The 23,704-nt window shown below is 37.8% G+C and overlaps 3 protein-coding genes across 3 annotated transcripts; 1 reads left to right on the top strand and 2 right to left on the bottom strand.

Moving 5' to 3' along the window:
- Nucleotides 1-4,992: 4,992 nt before the first annotated feature.
- Nucleotides 4,993-6,177, bottom strand: LOC104898739 (pentatricopeptide repeat-containing protein At4g02750). The gene has a single exon (XM_010685841.1). The coding sequence runs from the start codon at nt 6,175-6,177 to the stop codon at nt 4,993-4,995; it is 1,185 nt and encodes a 394-aa protein (XP_010684143.1).
- A 4,245-nt stretch (nt 6,178-10,422) lies between these two features.
- On the top strand, nt 10,423-13,405 carry LOC130589452 (uncharacterized). The gene is made up of 6 exons (XM_057390712.1): nt 10,423-11,094; nt 11,216-11,406; nt 11,912-12,551; nt 12,914-12,981; nt 13,101-13,284; nt 13,397-13,405. The coding sequence occupies exons 1-6, from the start codon at nt 10,423-10,425 to the stop codon at nt 13,403-13,405; spliced, it is 1,764 nt and encodes a 587-aa protein (XP_057246695.1).
- Nucleotides 13,406-22,636: 9,231 nt separating this feature from the next.
- On the bottom strand, nt 22,637-23,161 carry LOC104898738 (uncharacterized). The gene has a single exon (XM_010685840.1). It carries the CDS (start codon nt 23,159-23,161, stop codon nt 22,637-22,639), a length of 525 nt encoding a protein of 174 aa, XP_010684142.1.
- Between the last annotated feature and the right edge of the window lie 543 nt (nt 23,162-23,704).

Here is a 23,704-nt window from a genome sequence, read left to right as displayed (position 1 = left end):
TGATAATTAAGTTAATTATGATAGGTACATTGAATATTGCCTCTGAATTATAGGATTTGTGTTAGTAGATATCGAGGTATTAGCCGAGGAAGTAAGATTAAGGAGTTGATTAGGTTAAGATACCTTCATTAAGATATGTGGTATACTTTGGAGAAATTTAGCTAAGAATAATTAAGGATTAGGTAGGAATTAAGGAAGAAAATCCAAGTTGAAGCTTTAGAAAAATCTGATTAGTGCATAAGTAAGTGAAAGGACGATTTTACCCCTATTACTAAATCGGAAATGACAAGTTTGCCCTTACCCATTCTGCATATATGAGATGGGAAGACTCTCATTCAGTATCATCAAAATCAATTCACAAACAACCACAAGAACATCTCTTCTTTTCTCTCTCTTTCTTCACGCCATTTCTGGCGTCCAACAGCAAGCTTTTGGCCTCTCTTCTTTGCTCTGATTTTTCACATGCAAGCACTTCCCTAGATTCTTCAAGGTGTTGTTCATACTGGGTAGACGTTAGTTTTGAGGTTTCAACATTGTAAGCCAAAGAAAAACTAAGGAAGGTGAGATATGGCTGATTTTCAGCATGCATGAGGTATATCGGTTTTAAATTTGATTTCTTTGGGTTTATTATTAACTTTAAGGTGATGAATGTGTTTATTAAGATCTTAAGGAGTTGCTGGAGGAGTAGTACGAGTTGCTAAGCAAGGGTTAATTTCCTAAACACCAAATTAAGGTACACAAGAACCACCGTTAAAGCTGATTTTCTCAATTTTTGTCTTAAAGCTTGTTTATGGAAATTTTTGAGCTACGAATGTGTGTTTTTATATGGAGAACTTACTGTATTGGTAATGAGTTATAAGTAAGTGATTTCAATATGTTAATTATATTTTAGGATTGATGATTTCGAATCAAAAACCATTGCATGTCAAGTTCCTCTTAAAAAACTGATTAAACCGTGTTTCTGTTTCGATTGTGTTATGGTATTCAGTGCTTCCGTTGTTGTTACCTTTACATGATAACCTACTGTAAATACACTTATATTGCTGCTTAATGACCTTGTAACACTATCTTTTTCGTAGATTAAATCTAACCTCTTTTGAGAAGAAAACTACACCTAAAAACTCAACTATTCGCGTAACAACTTTGGACTTGTAAACCTTTGCGTTTTCAACTTTCGATGTGTTTCTTTTGATGAATCCCTACTGTATGTACCTATATATGAAGTGAGAATCCTAAACCTTGGCTAAACCAACTAGTCCTTTAATTCATCGCCTAGACCATTGTTAATACACCAAACCGAGAACCATCTAATGGACCTATGTTCTATTTGTGTGAAGTAATCTTTCTTATGATAAGAGTACTTATAAACCTTTCACCTACTGTCCTATCTTGCTAAACCATCCTTTAATCACCTTATTTAACTATCACATCCTTTCGATTCATGATTGTTAAGTCATCATTCCAAATATAGCGGAACTTGACATAGCAATTGCGTTTTCGAAACTTGTTTTGATAACTAAGCTAAGTTGATTATTAAGTTGGTTGATCAAGTATTGGCAAATAAGTTTTGAATATAATTAAGTTATAAGTTAAAAGCTATTTTTAAGGGAAGTAACTGCATTGGCAGTGATGAACAATAATTGTAGACGGGTTTGCTCTTTAAGTTATTAGAGCGGGTATTGCTCCGGAGCGGGGATTGCTCTGTTATATAGGGTCATGACCTAGAAAGTCTTGCAAGCAGAAGTAAATAAAAGTAGGGAGACGTCCCTCAAAAGTTCCATTTAGTGTTCCTTCCCTAATTGAAAGTATTTTGAGTTTTGTATCGACACATTTAAGTGAGTTTTGGAAAAGTATAAGTATTGTTTTTTTTTTAAAGTTATTTGTTATGATGTATGATTACTATTATGCTACCTAATTACGAAGGAGGAGTATTATAATATTTTATAGCAAAGAAATATCGAGATTCATGGATTATGATGCTATTCAAACATTAAAGTCTAATTTCCGCCACCTTAATATTTGAAAATAGTGGGACTTGTGTACCAGCGTAGCTGACTGTTTTGTTCCTTTGAACCTGTCCTGGTGGGGCAGATTCAGTTGTTTTGCAGGAATAAGCTGAAGGTCAAAGATAAACTTTATTTGGAAAGTTCGTGATATATGTTTTGCTGCTGCGTGATGTTACTGTATAAATTAATTATGGGATGTAACTTATATTTTTGGACTCCACTTTTAATTACTTAGACTACGATGTAATAATTAAGTATTTTAAGTGGATTTTCATAAACTATGCTCAGATATATGCACGTCCTTAACCTTCCAAGGGCAGGGGGAGGTTAGGAATCTGTACTAACAGCATCTCTAATTAGTAGCTTATTCATTTAATGAGTTAGAGTTAGTCATAAATAAGCTGCTAACTAGGGAGGGCTGTTACATGTGTGGTCGGGATCGCCACATGAAATCGATAAAACCCTCTCGGGGTAGGGACAATGAAAGTGCACCCTTGATGCTATCGGGATCGCTACCTAAGTTCCAAACCCTCTCGGGTCGGGGCTACAGAGGCCTACCGCAAGGGTTGTCGAGGTCGTCATTGTGAACCCCATACTCTCTAGAGGTCTGGCTTGAGAGCCCTTCCCATTACCCAAACCAAGTCAGGGTACGATACTCTCGGGTCAGGATTCGAATCGAGGCCCACGCTGACTACATGACAGATTTATTACAAAGCCCAGGCCAAGTCAGGATTATGGCCCAAGGGTGAAGCTTGAGATACCTTCAACTTCCGCCAACCAACCGTGTCCTGGATCAAGGGACCGGCTCCGATTACTTGGCATGGGGCTAATTAATTGGACCAGGTGCTGGGCCCAATAAGTATTAGAAGGCACCTCTCCCAAGGACTAGGCCCTAGGCCCCAAAAAGGCTCATCAGCTTTTCACAAGTAAAACTGCTTTACCATAAAAAGGTGACAACTTTCCTCGGGATTGGGATGCTCCCCAAAAGGGTTTCTTGTCTGGGGGGTTCCCAACACTTTAAATACCAACAGTCTCATCAATGAACATGTATTATATTCTCACCTAACTAAACCAGAGAATCTCTCTCTAGACTTGCTTACTTTCTCTCTCTAACCCATCACTGACTTGAACGTCGGAGGGGCTTTTCCCGGAACACCCCCGGGCTAGTTTTTCCTTGTTTTGTAGGATCGGCAGTGACCAAACTCGGGATTGTAACCTTACTCGAGATTTGACTCTCACCTTAAACACATTACTCTTTTGACTAGTTTCTTAGCCGAAACAATAACAATTGTGCTGGACAATCTCAATTTACAGCAACAAAAAAATCAACAATGTTAACAAAAAAATTGCAAAAATAAAATAAACAATAACTCGTGTAACACACGGGTTTCAAAACTAGTTTTCTACTATGAAAAATGTATTTGTCACGAATGATTTTTTATAATAATATAAGTTAGCATATAAATTATCCAGGACTTGTTCTTGTAGTTGTAGAAGATGCAAACATTGCTTCACCGAATCGACGAACAACAAAAAGAAATATTGCCCTTCCCCTTGGCATTGTTGATGGACTCGGGAGATGGGCCCTATGCTTAACTCACAAAGCCATCATCTGATCAAAGTTAGAATATAGGAGTTAGTCACGTTTTGGGATTGTCATGCATACAAAACGGTATCAGTCTCTCAATAAATATAGCTGTTTTAGAATACTTGTAATGTTGATATGTAGCTCACTAGTAGGAGATCCTTATTTTCTACACAAAGTTATGAATTTTGTTCTTAAATACTTCCTCTGTTTAGAAATAATTGCACCTACAGTGTTTACTGTTCACATCTTGCACTTTGATCGTCTTTGGTGATTTATAGTTTAGGAAAAAACGTAGTCATATGAGATCTTGTTAGATACATCTCAATGTATATTATTCTAATATCAACTTTTTATAATTTTTACTTATTGATAATAAGAGATATGAATGTTTGAAATAATGCATTGGCAAACGCGAAAATATGAAATGGTGCAACTATTTATAAACTGAGGATGTATAAGGTAAGAACATTTGCATGAGAGAAGTGTTATGTGGTGGAAATGCTAGCCATGTTAGCACTTGAGAGGGGGGTTGACACATGGTGGACTATAACACTTACCCAAGCAATTATAATAATATACATAGATATAGATATTGATATAAATTCCTCCATTTTATATGTTAGCTTAATTAATATTGCACCAATATGTACTACAGATTCTTTTAGCCTAAGTCAAGTATTACGAATGTTGTTAATAGTTAAGAATAGTATTACAATTGTTTGCAAAGTAGACTAATAATTAAGGGTGTATGACACTACCCTTTTAAGTGAAGTTGTGCTAGCAATCTGACCAAACCAAAATACTAGTTAAAATGAAACTAAGTATGTAAGGCTATGTTTAGTTCACCTGAAATTTTCTGATCTGAACTTATCTGATCTGATCTGATCTGAACTTATTTTTTCTGATCTGATCTGATCTGAACTTATTTTTTCTGATTACAAGATCTTATCTTTTAGATTTTGCTCAATATATAAGAAAAAAAATATAGTCATGTGGGGTCTTGTTTGATTCGTCTCAATGAGTACTTTATTAATATTCAATTATTATAATTTTTACTAATATGTAATGAAAGATATAATGATTTTTAAATATAAGCATGATCTGAACTGATCTGATCTGAACTTATTTTTTTTGGTCTGATCTGATCTGATCTGATAAGATCTGAAATAAGCAAAAATAAGGTGAACTGAACATAGCCTAAATTTGATAGAATAGAATTTAGTTTATAGTTAGCAAAAGTAATTGTTGTGGTAGCTGACTCAGAGTAGACTGATAGTTGTTAATATTTTGAGTAGCTATTAATATGTCTAGGTTTTAGGAATCCCTCAAATCTGTACAGTGAAGCTTAAAGAGCATCTTGTTAGGAATTAGATAAGGCTCGGATTGTGCAAATAGACTTCAGTATTCGTTATAAATCGGCCCATAAATACAAACTCTGTTATGCTTCAAAATGTCATGGAACAACAAGTTTATCATCTGATAAATGTCACATGTATCCAAATGAGTTTCATCTCGAGAGGTAAACAGATATGTCCTCCCCTTAATGTCGACCCAACTACAACCCATCTCTTTTCTTGTTCCTGGCCCCTTTGTTTCTCTCCTAGAGAATGAGACAGCATCCAATCTGCAAGAGTCATGACCATTCACAACCTCGGAAGAAGGCCTTGATTCAGTAGACTCAAGTCTCGAAAGCTGATGAGCTGCATAAACACCCAGCTCATAACGTCTCCATATCCTACATCCATTCAGAATTGATCGCCAAAAGACAAGTGTAGGTTCAAAGGGCATTTCCATGACAACCTGATACGCGTCTTCTAATAGCCCAGCACGCGCGAAAAGATCAGTCAAACAGGCATAATGCTCAGGCCTGGGAATTATTCCATAATCTTTCTCCATAATTTGAAAATATTCCTTTCCTTCTCTAACAAAACCACAGAAGCAGCAACTCTGAAGAACCCCCAAGAAGGTTATACGGTCAGGAAAAACATGATTGTACTGCATCTGATGGAATGTTGTGATTGCCCTCAAACCATTACAATGTTGAGCATAACCAGCAATCATACAGTTCCAACTAACAAGATTACGATGAGGCAAACCCTCGAAAACACACATCGCATCATCACTACTCCCACATTTCATGAACGTCGACAGAACTGCATTTCCAATATGAGAGTTCCCCTCATACCCTCTTTTGAAAAGTTGCAAGTAAAGTTGTTTGCTCATTGACAGCATTGCTAAATCAGCTGAAGCAGCCAAAGCAGTAGTGAACGAGTGCGAGTTTGGTACAACACCAGCTGTCAACATTTCCTTAAACAAACTCAAACTTTCAGCTGCAAGCCCGTTGTGCTGAAAACCAGACATGACTGCAGCCCATGAAACCGCATTCCGCTGAGGCATCTCCTTAAACAAACGCCAAGCATCACTAATAAGGGAACCCATACAAAGTCCAGTAATAATTGCTGTCCAACTGAAAGCATCTTTGCCCGCCATACAAATGAAAAGCTTCAACGCAATGTGGATCATGTTTTCTCTACTATATCCTATTATCATAGTATTCCAAGAAACATTGTTTCTTTCAGGCATTTCGTCGAACAGTTGTCATGCATGGTTAATCATGTGATTTTCCATGAAACCTCGTATCATGGCATTCCAAGCAACTATATCTTTACATAACATCCCATCAAAAATCTTCTTTGCACCATCAATTTTTCTTCGTAAGGAAAGATTCAATATCCTTTTAGTAAGTAAGATTGTATCTTCATACTTAGGCAGATTGTGTTCTCTATCATCATAATAATCTTGTATAAAAGGAGTTGAATATATATCTTTGTTGTTAAGGTCAACAATGGTACTATATGAAATACGGGTTGCCATTTTGCCCGTCTTTGATGGAAGAAAGCTATACTTTGAAAGTGGTAAAAAGCCCATGTCGAGTGTCGAACGAACATGAATCGCATAGTCTATCGCAGGCGGCAGGACAAGTATGGAAATAATCTAACAATCAGCAAAACTCAACTAATTAACCAGAGTACATACTAATTAACAATTGGAGCAAATAAATGAAACAAAAAGGGATCTAACATAATTATATAACGTAAAAAAAATCGTATGAACCCGGTGCATACTAATTAGCATTTATCTAATAAATGTTGTGTAAGTTGTAGTGTTTACAAATTTACAACTTCTACTATTTTGTCTTTCTCTTTATTTAAATATCCTTACCTTTCCAATTTCTCTTTCATAATTGTTTCATTTTCTCTTTCTTCAAATATTTATATGTAGGAGTCTATAAATACTATAAAGCGGAATTTCATAATACAAGCAAAAGAAAAAAAAGATGTTAGAGAGAGAAAGAGAATTCTCCCCAGAAAACCCTAGAAAAAACCCCCCTTTTCGCAACCCTCTCTTCCCCTCCGTTTCGTCTTGTCTTTTCGAATTCCTCCTAATCATTGTCTCTTATGGAAGTAGTTGGCTAAGCTATAGGTGTTTTCTGATAGCTTCTCACTGTTGGGCGGCTATTAATTGCGTCCTTTCACTTTCCCCAAAATTTTCCCCAAATCGATTTCAGAAATATTTCTCTTTGAAATCATTGCAATTTAACTTCCAGTTAGTTAAAGTGCTCATTTGGAGTGCTTTTTCCTTCTCTCTCCTTTCTCGAGCCTCCCAAAACGCTTCGATTTGGTTTGAGGGATTCAATTTTCTTCAATTTAAGTTTAAAAGAAAGCGTTTAATTAGGGTTTTTTGGGTTTTTGCATTAATTGCGCATGAGTGTTCTTATGGTTTGTCAGTGGTTGTGTGCTGCAGTGGAGTTAATTCTTCTTTCTTTGGTTCGAAAGTTGTGTCTGAAATTGGAAGGCCAAAGGTTTTCCCTCTGATCTGGACTAGCTCTTCTTCGGATACTTCTACCATTGCATTAAATGCGATGGTCAGGCTCATTGAGATAGCTGGCTTCCTTTGTGGTGCCCTCTTATCCTCCCAGGTTTGGATTTTTGGCTATAAAAGGCATTGGTTGGTAAGATCTTTTCAATTATCTCATTCTTACAGTTCTTTATTCTCCTCGTATCTCTCTGTGTTAAGAATTTTCATCTGTTTTTGGTTGTTAGCAATTAATATGGCTTCACCTCCTTCCTTCAAAGAGGTGCTATTAAATAACCCTAACCCTATTGTTATTTCTGCTGATTCTGAGGTTCTTGGTCTTAGTTCTGAGGCTACTCCTCCTTCTACTATCCCCTCTTCTTCATTCCCTTCTCAAGACACTACTGGCCCTGTGTCTAGTTTGGACCCCCCTCCCCCTCCTGTTTTCCCAGAGTCTCTTATTTTGGATGACCTACCCCAGGTCAAACAAGATATTGCTGAGCTCTCTCGCTCCTGTTTATTTGGCAAAATGCTATCTGCACCCCTTGATATTCGAACTATAAAGGCTCGTACAATATCTGACTGGAAATTTGTGAAAGGTGATGTTGATCACCTTGAGATGGGTAATGGCTGGATTCTCCTCAGATTTGCTAATCCTCAGGATCTGGCATTGGTCTGGTCTCTTCGCCCCTGGCATATCCAAGGTGACCTCTTGGTCCTTCAACCTTGGAAGCCCTCTTTTGACCCATACATTGAAGAAATTCAATGGGTTGACTTATGGGTAAGGATCCCTCGTCTCCCTACTGAGTTGTTAAATTTTGATTCTATGGCCAATTTACTTGCTGCTAATGATTTTGGGGCCCTTATAAAACTTGATCAAAGCTCTTTATTAAGGAACAAAATCCGTTTTGCCCGTGCTTGTGTGCGTGTTAATATCCAAGCCCCGCTGTTAGAATTTGCTGAAGTGTGTCGTGTTGGTGATTTGGTTCATGGCTATGTCATTTACTATGAAGATTTTTCTGTGGGTTGTTCATTTTGTGGTGAGATAGCTCATGTTATTGATGTATGTCCTCTGTTACATACCCCTAAAAAAGAGATCACTGTGCAACTTTTGAAGAACCCTAAACAAAAAGAGCTTGTTATGTCTTTGGCTAAGGCTAATGGGCAAGAACTGCATGGCTCCACTGCTGAGCAAGCAAGAGTGGTCCATGCAAACTCCAAACATGTTTTTAAAGCCGCTACTACTCCTTCTGTTGGTGCTAAGTCTGGTTCTAAGTTTGGTTCTGCTGGTTTGCTTCCTACTCCCGCTGGGAGAGGAATTGTGTTTGAAGAATCTTCCTGTTTGCCTAAAGCAGCTGCTGCTATTCCCCCTCTCCCTGTGTATGGAAAAGGTAAAGGTAAGCTTGTTTTGGCCCACCCAGTTATTTCTGATGACTCCTCTGATGATGAGGCAACTATTCTGGCTCCTCTTGTCCCTCTTCGTCATATGACAGGTTGTAAAAGATTGTAGTAGCGGGCGAGGGGCTCTCTCCTCTGTGCTCTCCTGCTATCCAGCCAGTGCTTCCTCCTCCTAATGTGGAGACACCTTTTGTCTAGGTTGATTCCCCAGGTGGAGGGGCATTTGCCTGATAGTTCTCCTCTCTCTGATGATCATGGTGATAACACCTACCTGCTAGATAATGCTACTGCTAATAATTTAGGGGAGTTGGATGGCTTTGCTGAAAGCTCATTCCACTCTCTTCACTTTGATAGCTCTATTGTGCGTCATATTGAGCAGATGGGGGTGGACCCCTCTCGCCCTGTTATTCTCTCTTCTCAGTCTGGTTCATGAGGCGAAGGGATGAAGACATGGAGTGTGATGATGCTTCCTCCGCCCTGAAGAGGAAAAGAAACTAATCTGCAGCCCCTCCCCCCTGTCTATGTTAGTTTGTAATAATTAATTATGTCAATTGCTTTTTGGAACATTCGTGGTGGTAGTCGAAAAAATGCGCTACCAGAGGTGAAGGACTTTTGTAGAAGTTCTCGTATAAGTGTGATGATGCTATGTGAAGTCAAGACTCAATCCCCTCCCTCTAGTAGCACTGCCCAAGTTGGGTTTCACCATTTTGATTTTATTCCAACGCAAGGTTTTGCGGGGGGAATTTGGCTCTTTTGGAAAGATTGTAATCTTAATCCATTTCGTTTATCAGTTATTTTAAAGTCTACTCGGTTTATGGTTTGTAACTATCTATCTCTCTCGCATGCTTTTAACTTTGCTATCATATTTATTTATGCTCCTGCTAGACAGGACCAAAAAGGTGAATTTTGGCAAGAACTTTATTTGTACATAAATCCTTACCATCCTTTTGTCGTTTTGGGCGACTTTAATGAAATAGGGTGTGCTCAAGATAAATTAGGGGGGGCTAGATTTTCGTCTTCAAGAACCTTGATTTTATCTTCCTTCTTTTCTCAAGCCCAATGTGCTGGAATTCCTTTCCTTGGAGCCCGATTTACTTGGCGAAAAAAGGAAGGGGGGGAGAATGATATTTATGAACGATTAGATAGAGCAACTGCGAGCATTCCTTGGTTGGCACAATTCCCACAAGCTAGAGTTCGTCACCATAATTTCACCTCTTCAGATCATTGCTATGTCTCACTTGAATTTGATTGCTTAAAATGCGCTAAGGCTTTTCCATTTAGATTTGATAAATTATGGTGTTCCCGAAAGGACTATGATAATATTGTAAGAAATCGTGGTGTTCTCATTTTGAAGGATCTCACATGTTTAGATTAGTAATAAGTGCAAACTATTAAAGACAAATTCTAAAAAGTGGAACCTTACTCAATTCGGTAATTCATCTCGGCAAATTCGTACCTTAGACCGAAAGTTAGCGGATATTCAATCAGCTCTTCTTAATGACCAGCTTAATATTCAATTACTTAAAAAACAAGATTTGCTATTACTTAAACGCAGTAAACTTTTGGCCTTTAACCATGAATTTTGGAAACAAAAAAGTAAGTACTTACTTACTCAAGGGGATGCTAAACACTAGTTATTACCATGCTCATGCATCTATAAGGCGTAATCGTAACCAGATCTCGGAATTTGTCTCCCAAGACAACATTTCTTTGACGACTCCCATTGCGATCTCTCGACCTGTCACCCACGAATTTGCTCAACGCTTTCTCTCTAATCCAGCTTGTTCCTTCGATGTCCAGTCGGATTTTAGTCTTATTTCGCCACTCATTTCGGAGGAGGATAATCTCTTCCTTTGTGCTCCTCCATCAGGGGAGGAGATTAAGTGCACTACCTTTGATTTAGCTCCGGATAAATCCCTCGGGCCTGATGGGTTCCCTCCGGGTTTTTTCCAAAAGTATTGGACGCTTGTTGGTAATTCAGTCATTCGTGCCGTTCAAGCTTTTTTCCATTCAGGTAAACTTCTTAAGGAAGTTAATCATACTTTTTTGGCATTAATTCCTAAAATTGACAATCCTACCTCGGCCAATCATTTCAAACCCATTAGCTTGTGCTCAACTATTTACAAAGTTATCTCCAAAGTCCTTACTCGTAGGCTTAAGGTAGTCATGGGGAAGTTGATTCATCCTCTTCAAGGTGCTTTTGTGCCTGAACGGTTTATTCAAGATAATATTTTGTTAGCTCATGAGGTTTTTCACTCTTTCCGGCGGAAGGGGGGGAAATCGGGCTGGTTAGCTATTAAGCTAGATATAGAGAAAGCCTATGATAGACTTGAATGGCCTTTTGTTCTTACTATGCTTCGCAAATTAGGATTTTCGGAGAAGTGGGTGGCTTGGTTTCGAGTGTATCTCTACAGCTTCTTTCTCAGTTCTTGTTAAGGAATCCCGGGTGACTCTTTCCAGTCGTCAAGAGGGATCAGACAAGGGGATCCTCTTCCCCGTACTTGTTTATTCCTTGGCGGAACTTCTAGCTCGTCAGTTGCGCAAGCCTCCTCCGATCAAGTAAATTAGTGGGTGTCCATGTTGGGAAATCTGGAATGCGGATCCCTTTCCTAACCTTTGCTGATGACACCATGATTTTTGCTAAGGCTTCTAATGAAAGCTGATCTCTTATTCGTTCTATATTGGACAAATATTGTGCTATGTCTGGCCAGCTAGTTAATTATCATAAATCGTCTTTTCAAGTTTCTAATAATGTTGATTCGGCATCCAAAATTTTATTCTCTCAAATTTTGGGTATGGAAGAAGTTAATGATCTGGGAGAATATTTAGGATGCCCTATTTTTTCTTCTAGGGTGACCAAAGAGACTTTCGGAAGCGTATCGTAAAAGTGACAAATCAACTTCCTAAATGGAAAGCTAACTCTCTTCTCAAGCTGGTCGGTCGGTTTAATTCAAGCCAATCTTGCCACCAAGGCCAATTATTTAATGCAGAGCTTCCTCCTCCCAAAACCTATCCTTACCTCGTTGGATAAATCTTATCGAAATTTTTTCTGGAATAAGGATAGTTTGAGTGCCTCGCCAAATCTCATTGGATGGGATAGGATTTGTAAGCCAAAGTGCTTTGGTGGCATTGGCCTTCGAAAGGCGGAAGTTAATAACATCGCTCTTCAGCTCAAACTTCTCTGGAAGCTGCTTAAGGATAATAATAGTTTTTGGGTGAAGCTGGTTCATAAAAAATATGTGAAAAATAGCTTTCTGCTGTCTCACAAGCCATCGGTTTTGGCTTCTTGGCAGTGGAAGCGCCTCATGAGTCTTCGCCCTTTGTTTCGGAAAGGTCTGCGTTGGCAAGTTGGCAATGGCATTAAAATTAATTTCTGGTATGATAATTGGGTTTTTCAACACCCAATTGCAGACCTGGTTAGCCCTGTTAGTGGTTCTTTTCACATGACGGTGAGCGACTTCATTTCCCAAAGGAGTATATGGAATATAGCTAAACTAGCCTGTTTTCTTCCTTCTCATTTGGTCTCCCAAGTAGCTGAGTTATTTCTCCCTTCTGAAGCTCAGGAAGATGAATTAGTCTGGGGTCTCTCGTCAGATGGTGAATACTCGGTTAAATCAGGTGCTCTTCTAGTTCAAGGGTTGGTTGGGAGTGATGTTCCTAAAGTTTCTTTTTCCTGGATTTGGAAGCTCAATGTCCCTCTCAAGGTCCGTAACTTCCTTTGGAAGGCGTGTAATGATGGTATTCCTACTAAGTCTCGTCTGGAAAAAATCTATGTTTTTACTCCCCAGGAGTGTGTGTTCTGTAATTTCCATTCTGAGTCGATCTCCCATCTTTTCTTTCTTTGTCCGTTCACTATTGACACATTTTCCATCCTTCATCACCTTCATGGTTGGCCGATTTTCCCTTCTCACCTGTTTTCGTCTAGTGTTTCCTCTTTCTTAGACGCTCTCTCGCTTTGTCATAATTCCTTGTCTTCCCTGGTTGTAGAGAGACTTGCCATCAGGTGGTGGTTTGTTTGGTATTTTCGTAATAACTTAATATTTCGTGCTGAAGCTATCTCTCATAGGCAGCTCTTGCTATTTCTAAGTTTGTGGCTAGTTGGTTTGGTTCAGTGGATAGTGGTCCTTCCCTCTGGTTAATCCTTCTTCCTCTTCTCGGGGTTGTTCAAAAGTGAGGTATGGTCCCAAGTCCTTCTGGTCCCCTCCGACTGAAAATTTTTTTAAGCTAAATTTTGATGGTTCCCGTATTAGCAGCGGTCATTCTGCTTGTGGGTTTGTGATTCGGAATGTGCAGGGGGATGTTGTGTTAGCTGGTGCCCAAGCGTTGGGGTCTTCGGTTTCCATTCTTCAGGCTGAAGCTTGGGGTCTCTGGATCGGTATTCGTGGTGCTCTAGCGCAAGGTATTTCTCATCTTCAAGTTGAGGGGGACAACTCTTCGGTTTTAATGCTGTTTGAAAGCTTGGCCTACGCCTGGGAGATTCGCAATATCTTGTGTGATGTTGAGAAGAAGCTTCTCAGTTTGCTTCCTTTTCGTGTGCCCATATTTTCAGGGAAGCTAACCGAGCTGCGGATTTTATGGCTCATAGGGGTCACTCTTGCTCTTCCCTTTTATATTCCTTTCCTCCTTATGATGTTGATTTTTCCCTTATCATCCGAAAGGATGTTTTAGGTTGGCCCCCTGATTGAAGGGGGTCTGCTTAAGTTTTCTTTCCTTATTAAAAAAAATATATATATATAAAGCGGAATTTCATGAATCAAATTCATAAGCACTTAAATCAGGATCACATGCATATACAATTAAGGATCACATACAAGTTTAGAAATAACCTTTGTAACATGTTTTCCACAAAGCTTGAATAACCCGGATTGAGAATCTCAGATGTGATTCCTCTACTTAGTCCACCAACCCAGAGCAACACTCCACCAATGCTAGTTGGAAAGGAAGAAAACTTCTTCTTTTTTTCTTGGAGTATAACGTGACTTTTTGAAGAGAGAGAATAGGAGAGATAAAATAATAAGAGAATAAACTGATTATTTTCTTTTCTGCCTAACCCAAATATATAAAGTATTTAGGTCAGATTTCTCTCCTTTTCCCTCTCTTGGCCGGCCACCCTAGGGCCCTCTTGGGCTCTAGGTTTCTTTTGTTGATCCAAGTTTAATGTGTGACCTTGTAGGATCCGTTACATTGGGCTTCGGGTTTATTTATTTACTAATCCGAAGTTCTATAGCTTTCTCTAGCAAGACGTATAGACGACCCAATTAACGAACTTATTATCTCTATAATATGATCCATTATAATTAGTAATTGCATTTAAGTCGAGGACATAAATCCTTCAATCTCCCACTTGTCCGAGACGAGTGTGCAATGTTTTTATTCCTCAAGTCTCTTAATGTCTTAATTTGATAGTATGATCATATTTCTATATCATCCATACTAGCTTTCAAATTATTCCTTGAAATCCGAGTTCAAATTGTCAAACAAATGATCATCGAATGATCCATTTGAGCACGGCCATGCATTTTCAATTTTTCACTCTTCAAGGGGCCAAGACACCTATCCTATCTCATATAGGAGGACTTTTCCAATCTTGTAGTAACCAATATCCCACTCAACTTTTAGCACAACCTGAATGCTGCCTTTATAGTCCCCTTTTACGGCATGACGTTTGACAGTATCAAAGCTATACTAATCATTGGGCTAAGTAATGTTCTACTCATGTCTCAGGAATCTACTAATATAATTTCGAAGTTATAAAACTTCTAAGTAGGTCAAGTTCGACTATGTACCACATACATTCCATATGATTGATTAAACATCTCTATGTTTCCATAGCCCATGAAACGGCGCTATCAATCAATCTTATATGCTAATCCCTTTAATAAGTCATTTATGTCCAGTTTAATGACTTAGATTAGGAACTTTAATATTCTATGAATTCTGTTCACTTATGGTGTTTCATTCATCAAATCACATATTTGACAAAACCATAGAATTCAAGATATATTTTGGACATTTTATTTAATACCAAACCAAAATTAAATAAGACAAAATTTATTATTATAAACATAAATAGCAAAACCATGTCTTTACATTGTAATAAGTTTCTCTAAACCTAGTACAATCTAAAGCCACTCTAACATTTGCTTCAAGCCTATAGCCCTAGCGTGACACTCATGCTTGGGTTGAGGTAGCGGTTTAGTTAGCGGATCAGCCACGTTCTCATCCGTATGAACTTTGCAGATTCTGACATCCTTCCTGTCAACTATCTCTCGAATGAGGTGATACTTCCTCATCACATGCTTGGACTTGTTATGTGACCTTGGCTTTTTGCTTGCGCAATAGCACCATTGTTGTCACAAAACAACTCAATTCCTTCCAGAACACTAGGTACGATATCCAGCTCTGTCAAGAATTTCTTTATCCAAACTGCTTCCTTAGCTGCTTCAACTGCTCTAAATATTCTGATTCTGTCGTAGAGTCTGCTACAGTGCTTTGCTTTGAGCTCTTCCAGCTCACTGCTCCTCCATTCAGACGAAAGACATACCCTGACTGAGAGCGGTAGTCATCTCTGTCGGTTTGGAAGCTTGCATCCGTGTAACCTTCAACAACCAACTCACTTTGTCCCCCATATACTAAGAACATGCCTTTAGTCCTCCTTAAGTACTTAAGGATGCTCTTAGCTGCAGTCCAGTGTGCTTCTCCTGGATTTGCTTGGAACCTGCTACACATGCTCAAGGCATATGCAACATCAGGTCGAGTACTTATCATGGCATACATAATAGACCCTATAGCCGAAGCATAAGGAATGCTACTCATTCGCTTTAACTCATCAGGCTCAGTCGGGCACTGACTCTTGCTAAGCGATATGCCATGTGACATGGGAACGAAACCTCTCTTCGAGTTTTCCATGTTGAACCTTGTAAGAACCTTATCAATATAAGTTTCTTGACTTAGCCCAATCATCCTTCGAGACCTATCTCTATGGATTTTGATTCCCAGTATGTACTCAGCTTCTCCAAGGTCCTTCATAGAGAAACAACTTCTTAACCATTCCTTGACTGACTCAAGCATTGGTATGTCGTTTCCCATGATTAGTATGTCATCTACATACAGAACCAAGAGAAGCTAACGCTCCCACTAAACTTCTTGTAAACACAAGACTCTTCTTCGCTTTTGATGAAACCAAATTGTTTGATTGCCTCATCAAACCGAAGATTCCAGCTCCGAGATGCCTGCTTCAATCCATAAATGGATCTCTGAAGCTTGCAAACCCTTTTAGGATTTTCTGGATCTTCAAAACCTTCAGGTTGTGTCATGTACACATCCTCATTCAAGAACCCATTCAAGAATGCGGTTTTGACATCCATCTGCCAAATTTCGTAATCGAAAAATGCAGCAATCGCTAAAAGTATCCGAATTGATTTAAGCATTGCTACTGGAGAAAAGGTCTCATCATAGTCTATACCATGAACTTGTCTGAATCCTTTTGCAACCAGTCTTGCTTTGTAGACATAGACATTTCCATCTTTGTCTGTTTTCAATTTGAACACCCACTTGCATCCAATAGGGTTAACCCCAGCAGGCAAGTCAACCAGTGTCCAAACTTTATTCTCAGACATGGAGTCTAACTCGGATTTCATGGCCTCAAGCCATTTCTCAGAGTCTGGGCTCGTCAAAGCTTTTTGTAGGTAGTAGGTTCTGAATTTTCCAAAATCATAATTTCAGAATTCTCGGTCATTTGGAAATCAACCAACCTTTTGTTTGGAATCCTTGGTCTATTAGACCTACGCGGGGTCTGAGCATCAAGAGAAACGTTCTCTTCAACAGTTTGAAGATTTTCGCTTGATTCAACTTCGAATGGGACGTTAGGAGGTTCAGCGTTGAATACGTTATCTCCTCAACATGACTTTCGTCTTGTTGGGCCGTCTCTGACATGGTGTGAGCCACGTCCAGTTGTTGCTCATCTCGAATTTCTTCGAGTGTTATTTTACTCCCACTTGTCTTTCTAGAAACAAATTCCTTTTCAAGAAAGACACCATCACGAGCAACAAACACTTTGTTCTCTTGACGGTTATAGAAGTAATAACCCCTTGTCTCTTTTGGATACCCCACAAAGAGACATTTATCTGACTTGGGTGCGAGTTTGTCTGATAGTAACCGCTTTACATAGACCTCGCATCCCCAGATTTTAAGAAAAGACAAGTTTGGAGGTTTTCCATTCCATAACTCATATGGAGTCTTTTCTACAGCCTTTGACGGGCTCCTATTTAGTGTGTGTGCAGCAGTTTCGAGAGCGTATCCCCAAAAAGAAATCGGTAGATCAGCAAGACTCATCATAGATCGAACCATATCTAGTAATGTTCGATTCCTCCTTTCAGATACACCATTTAACTGTGGTGTTCCTGGTGGAGTTAATTGTGAAAGAATTCCACAATCCTTTAGATGATCATCAAACTCTTGGCTCAAATATTCACCACCACGATCGGATCGTAGTGCTTTTATTGTCTTACCAAGTTGATTCTGTACTTCATTTTGGAACTTTTTGAATCTATCAAAAGATTCCGACTTATGTTTCACAAGTAAATATAGCCATATCTACTCAAATCATCAGTGAAGGTGATGAAGTAATTAAACCCTCCCCTTGCCTTTGTGCTCATAGGACCACATACATCTGTATGTATGAGTCCTAAAAGATCGCTGGCCCTTTCACCTTTTCCAGTAAATGGTGATTTTGTCATCTTCCCATTAAGCATGATTCACATACATCAAATGATTCGAAATCAAATGATGGAATTATACCGTCCTTTTGTAACTTGTGAATGCGCTTTTGGTTTATATGACCCATTCGGCAATGCCAAATATAGGTTAGGTTAGAATCATTTGATTTCTTTTTCTTGCTATCTATGTTATAGACTTGTAATGATTTATCAAGCACATATAAACCATTTATCAAATTAGCTCTGGCATAGAACATATTATTGTAAGAAATGGAACAACATTTGTTCTTTATTTCAAAGCAAAAACCTTCAGAATCCAAAACTGAAACCGAAATTATGTTCTTAGTTATTGTAGGAACGAAATAACAATTATTTAATTCTAAAATAAGCCCAGATGGCAAGTGTAGACTATAGCTCCCGAGGCAAGTGCAGCAACTCGTGCTCCATTTCCAACGCGTAGCTCTACCTCGCCTTTTGCCAACTTCCTACTTCTTTTTAGTCCCTGCACATCATTAACTATGTGAGAACCACAACCGGTATCAAATACCCATAAAGAAGTAGAAGTCAAATTGATTTCTATAACATATATACCTGAAGTAGAAGCCCCAGACTTCTTTATTTCCTCCAAGTATATCGGGCAGTTCCTCTTCCAGTGTCCAATCTTGTGACAGTGGAAGCACTTGCTTTCCGCAGCAACCTTGGGCTTGGCGGTTGGCTTAGGTTTTTCAGCGACAGTGGCAACTTGCTTGCCTTTGTCCTTCTTTCCTGCCCATTTCTTTTTGAAACCCTTTCCCTTTTGAACCAACAGAACCTCTTTCTTTGGTTCAACCTTAGGGATGTTCCTTTCAGCATTGACCAACAATCCATGCAGCTCTTGCAAAGTCTTTTCAGACTCATTCATATTGTAGGTCATTCTGAACTGATTAAAACTTTCAGGTAGTGAGTGGAGAATGATGTCAGTAGCCAACTCGAGCCTATAAGGGAACCCAAGTCTTTCCATGTTTTCGAAAAGACCCATCATTTCGAACACATGGGGGCCAACAGCTTGACCCGGCTTCAAGTGACATTCAAGGATCTCCCTGTTAGTCTCATACCGCTCAACTCGGGCCTGAGTTTTAAACATGGCCCGCAGCTCTTGCATGATCGTGTAGGCATCCTTGGTTTCGAACCTCTTTTGGAGGTTCGGCTCCATGGCTGCTACCATCAAACAAGTGATTGGTATAGACTTATCACTAGCCTGTTTTGCACGACGTTTTTCAGCGTCAGTTGATTCATCAGTTATTACAGGAAGCGGGGTATCTAAGACGTCCTCTCGACCCTCAAACCTTAGAACGAGTCTTAAGGTCCTTTCCCAATTAAGGAAATTTTCACCATTCAGTCTGTCCTTTTCCAGAAAAGGACGAATGTTGAAACCGAGTTGTTGTTGTTATTACTAGACATGATATCTACATACATAAAATAAGGCAAAGTTCAATTTTATGTTTATAAAGCAACCTAAAACATGTAAAAGGTTTCTAGGTTGACCACCTATTCAAAATTAAAGTCCCCTATGAATAAGTGTTTTACAAGATCCTATCAACATGTAACACTAAGCAGACGGAGGCCTTATCTTAACGTTACATTATCAAGGTAAGTAAACTCTTTTACTAATTATAACACTTTATAACTCTTGTTTAGATGGATAAACATCGCATGTTTAACTATCTCTTGCTTCAAAATTCAAAACGCTTTTGATAATTTTGTTAAGGACAACCAAACTAAGTTGTAAAATTCGCAATTTTACCTTATATCCCAAAATTAATGAAACACCCTGCGGAGGCATGACCTATTACTATTAATTAAGGGTTTTATAAGTACTTTATGTTTGGAAAAGCAAATCTTAATATTTACGGGGCCTAAGTTTATTATGTTGTTATGAATTAGTGAACTCTAGCGCATCAACAACCAACATACAATAAACTTATAAGCATTTTAAAGAATAATAAAATGCGAAAATAAAATGATCTAGTATGGCCCTAATCCTAAGAACTAATCATCAATGGCCGCTTGGACTCTTCATGGATCTCCATCCACCTTTTCCATGGGCCTTCTCTTGATGGGCACTTCTTTGGATTACATAAGTATCAAAATAATTTAAATAATAACTAAATTAAATAAATTACAAAAATACTTAACGATACGCAGATCGTATTTAAAATTACAAGAATACATCACGATACGCAGATCGTATTTTCTATCTTAATTTGGGCCATACTAGTCATACATAGCAAATATATCATAATATAAAAGCCAATATATAATAATATCACATATTATACTTGCCAATCAATTAAAAATCAAATATTCTTAATTAAAGCAAGAGGATAAAATTTAAGTAATAACTAATCACCTAAAGATTCTATCCCTTAAAACATGCAATTTTGTAGGTGGACTAGAGACCACCATGTTCTCTGTGGTCTTGGAATGAAACGCACGCAACATCAAACAAAACGCCATGAATTTAAATAAATTTTAAAAAAAAAAACCAAAATGGCAGAAATTATTGGATTTCTCCCACAAATTGCGGCTGAGGAACTCCTCAACATCGCTTGGAATTTTGTTTTTTTAAAAATTAAATTACTATAGTATTATCTATTAGTTTTTCTTTTGATAAACATTATTATCTATTAGTTTGATTAAACTTTCAAAAATTTCCTTTGAAACAAATAACTGGTTTTATATGTACCTTTTATCTATCAATTATACAATTTTTTTTTCCAAGTCAATACCATATTCTAATAGAACTGACAATATGTTCTTTATATTTTTATTATATGTTCTTTATAAGTTACTATAATGTTATAAATCCATGAGTCATGCGTTCTTTTTTTCATACTGGTTTTCTATGTACCTTTTATCAAACAACTATATAATGCTTTTTTCCAAGTCAATACCATATTCTAATAGAACTGACAATATGTTCTTTATATTCTTATTATATGTTCTTTATAAGTTACTACAATGTTATAATTCCATGAGTCATACGTTCTTTTTTTTACAATGGTTTCAATGTTTCACATGTACCTTTTATCAAACAACTACTTTTTAACAAGTCAATGCCTTTTTTTAATTGAACTTGCAATATGTTCTTTATATTATTATCGGATGATCTTCATAAGTTACTATAATGTTATAATTCCATTAGTACACTAGGGGAAAAAAACAGAAGGGTTGCGCAAGAAGGGCTGCGCTTTTGGTAAAAGGGCAGCCCTATCAATGAAGGGTTGCGCTTTTTTAAAAAAGCGCAGCCCTTCAGTCTGTAGGGCTGCGCTTTATGAAAAAGCGCAGCCCTTCTCACATTAGAAGGGTTGCGCTTCTAAAAAAGATGGATAGGGTTGCCTTGTTGTTTTATAAAGATGGATATGGCTTGTTTGTGTTTTTTAAAGACAAATTAAGCATGTTTATGGTGTTCTCTGCGTTGTTGTTGTTTTATAAAGATGAATAAGGTTTATTTGTGGTTTTTAAAGTTAAGTTATGCATGTTTTGGGTTGTGATCCTCTGCCTTGTTGTTGTTTTATAAAGATGAATAAGGTTTGTTTATGGTTTTTAAAGTTAAGTTATGCATGTTTTGGGTTGTTCTCTGCCTTGTTGTTGTTTTATAAAGATGGGCTTGTTTGTAGTTTTTAAAGTTAAGTTATGAATGTTTTGGGTTGTTCTCTACCTTGTTGTTGTTTTATAAAGATGGATATGGCTTCTTTGTGTTTTTTAAAGATAAGTTATGCATGTTTATAGTGTTCTCTGTCTTGTTGTTTTATAAAGATGAATATGGCTTGTTTGGGTTTTAGATCTATAAGTTATGGTTGTTTATGGTGTTCTCTGCCTTGTTGTTATTTATGAAGATGGATATGACTTGTTTGTGTTTTTTAAAGACAAGTTATCCATGTTTAGGGTGTTCTCTGCTTGTTCTTGTTTTTTAAAGACGAATAAGGCTTGTTTCTGTTATTTGGAGTTAAGTGATGCATGAATTGGTTGTGTGTGTATTGTTGTGATCCTCAAGGATGATATGGGATGAAACATCCAAATTATTACTCCATTTTGCATTTAATCAGTGTTAAATTGAATAGGATTGTAGTGTAAATAACTGATGAGGCATGTATATGTTATTTGTGGTGTTATATAGGCTGTCCACAAGAGTATTAATGATTTATAATTTGTTTACATGAGAGGTGCACTATACTCCTCAAGGATGAATGAGGTCTGCTGATTTATACCTTGGGCATGATGCCTTTTGACACCATATAACTCATATTGCCACCAGATATTTGTGCTCTTCTTTTCAACTTTCCATCTGTTTGAATTCATGTGTTGAGTTTTATGGATGAGTGGGGACTTCCTGAGAGGAATTTCAACCATGCCTAACTTGTATTTAAAAATTGTTTAAATTGATTATCATTTTGTCTTAAATATGAGTGATAAAAAGATGAAATCTGATTGAAGTTATCTTGCATCAATGTATCTTGTGCATGTTTAATTTGATTTTCTTTTTTTGTCACTCATTTGTTTGATTCAATGATACCCTCCCTGTTTTCTTACTTAACTTTACATGAACTGTTTTTACTTAACTATATATGAAATGTTTTTACTTAACCTTACATGAACTATTTTTTTACTTGAGTGATGCAACCCAAAATGTTTTCATATTATAAATGTAAAGCTTAAATACAAAATGTTTTCATGTACATATACAAAATGTGTAACCAACCTATATGTGGTGTATTTTACTTACAAAAAGTTAATTTCATCTCGCAGTCTAATGCCCAAAAAAGGGCCTTCAAATGCCCATTGCTTGCAGTTTGTGTTTATATTATGTCAATACCATCATCTGAATCTGATTCCCCACTTGTTGCATAGTTTGGTTCTTGTTGTTCATCTTCAATATGACCTTCCTCTGCCCATTTTTTGCTCTCTTCTACTAGTTGTGGACTAAGGATAATGGATGTTGGTAACTCACCTCTCCTTTCTAGTGCTTTCTTCCCCATATGTGGTATGTGATAATTATTGTTACCCTTGACTATAAGAGTCTCCTTCATCACTTATTGTAGAGTCAGCCATATGTGATTGCATAGCTTACGATCATACTTGTCATAGGTCTTGTTCACTGCCTTCACCAAGTGCTTCATAGTTCTAGGTGCAATTTGATCTTTTAATGTTTGAATTGCATCAAAGAAACCAAGATCCAACACATTCATATCAGGAGATTGTGCTGGCTGATTGATTAATATTATGTCAAATCCATCTTTTTTTGCCTCTAAGTTGAATTGAGCATTATCATTTGCTATGTGTGGCCTTGCATTGTCTTGGACAATCCAGATTTGCTTACACCCATCCTCTGACCACTTTTCTCTTATGGCTGGCAGTATGTGATTTATTAGCTTCTCTCTTATGACTTCTTTTGTGATGCTTAGTAGAGGTTTGGTTTCAATCACCCCTGCATCTCTATTACAACTAGACCTCTTTACTGCCACCTCTTCTATGAATGGGAAGATGTCTATCTTCCCATCAAAAATGACCACACTATTGACTGTGGTAATTGGCCTTGCAAGTGCAGCTATGAACATGATCTTAATTATGAATCTCTTGCTTTTGCATCTTCTATATGGCTCTACTTCACCTATGGCTAGTTAGTACCTCTGAGAAATTTTGCTCATACAAAACCGTTTCTCATCCACATGAACCACATTGTACATTTTGCTGAATTTTGGTATTGCTTGGATAGTGTTTGGTATGATGGAACCCAAACACCACAACACCCTAGCAACCTTATGTGCTGGGGTCAGATGAGGTTTGTTGGCATTACTGTGTTTCTTTATAGCACTCCTTTTCACCAACCTGTGCAAGGTTGACTTGTGCATACCTAATGTTGCTGTTGTTGATCTTATACTTGTCCTCTTCCTTAGTGGAATTGAAGTTAGTTTTTGAGAATCCAACTGAATGCTTTTTCTGCCTACCCTCCCTGTTTTTTGTGATTCACCTCTATTGATGCATTTTGTTGGAGTTATTGTGATACATTCTTCCATATTCTACCAACTGTCCACCTTGAAGTCTTCAACTCAATTGCAATTTTTAATATAGCTCCATGCGGTAAAGTGAACTGCCCATAA

Source organism: Beta vulgaris, chromosome 7 (genome assembly GCF_026745355.1).
Source record: "Beta vulgaris subsp. vulgaris cultivar EL10 chromosome 7, EL10.2, whole genome shotgun sequence".
NCBI classification, from domain to species: domain Eukaryota; kingdom Viridiplantae; phylum Streptophyta; class Magnoliopsida; order Caryophyllales; family Amaranthaceae; genus Beta; species Beta vulgaris.
This window is presented reverse-complemented; position numbering and strand designations above follow the sequence as displayed.

Bases quoted from the DNA above. Each gene is read 5' to 3' on its own strand.
- LOC104898739 (XM_010685841.1), bottom strand. From the start codon at position 6,177: ATGCCTGAAAGAAACAATGTTTCTTGGAATACTATGATAATAGGATAT.
- LOC130589452 (XM_057390712.1), top strand. From the start codon at position 10,423: ATGAATTTTGGAAACAAAAAAGTAAGTACTTACTTACTCAAGGGGATG. The intron at 11,095-11,215 runs GTTTTTCACTCT...TTCGCAAATTAG, and splicing joins ATATTTTGTTAGCTCATGAG to GATTTTCGGAGAAGTGGGTG. The intron at 12,552-12,913 runs GTCCGTAACTTC...TATCTCTCATAG, and splicing joins AGCTCAATGTCCCTCTCAAG to GCAGCTCTTGCTATTTCTAA.
- LOC104898738 (XM_010685840.1), bottom strand. From the start codon at position 23,161: ATGTTCATAGCTGCACTTGCAAGGCCAATTACCACAGTCAATAGTGTG.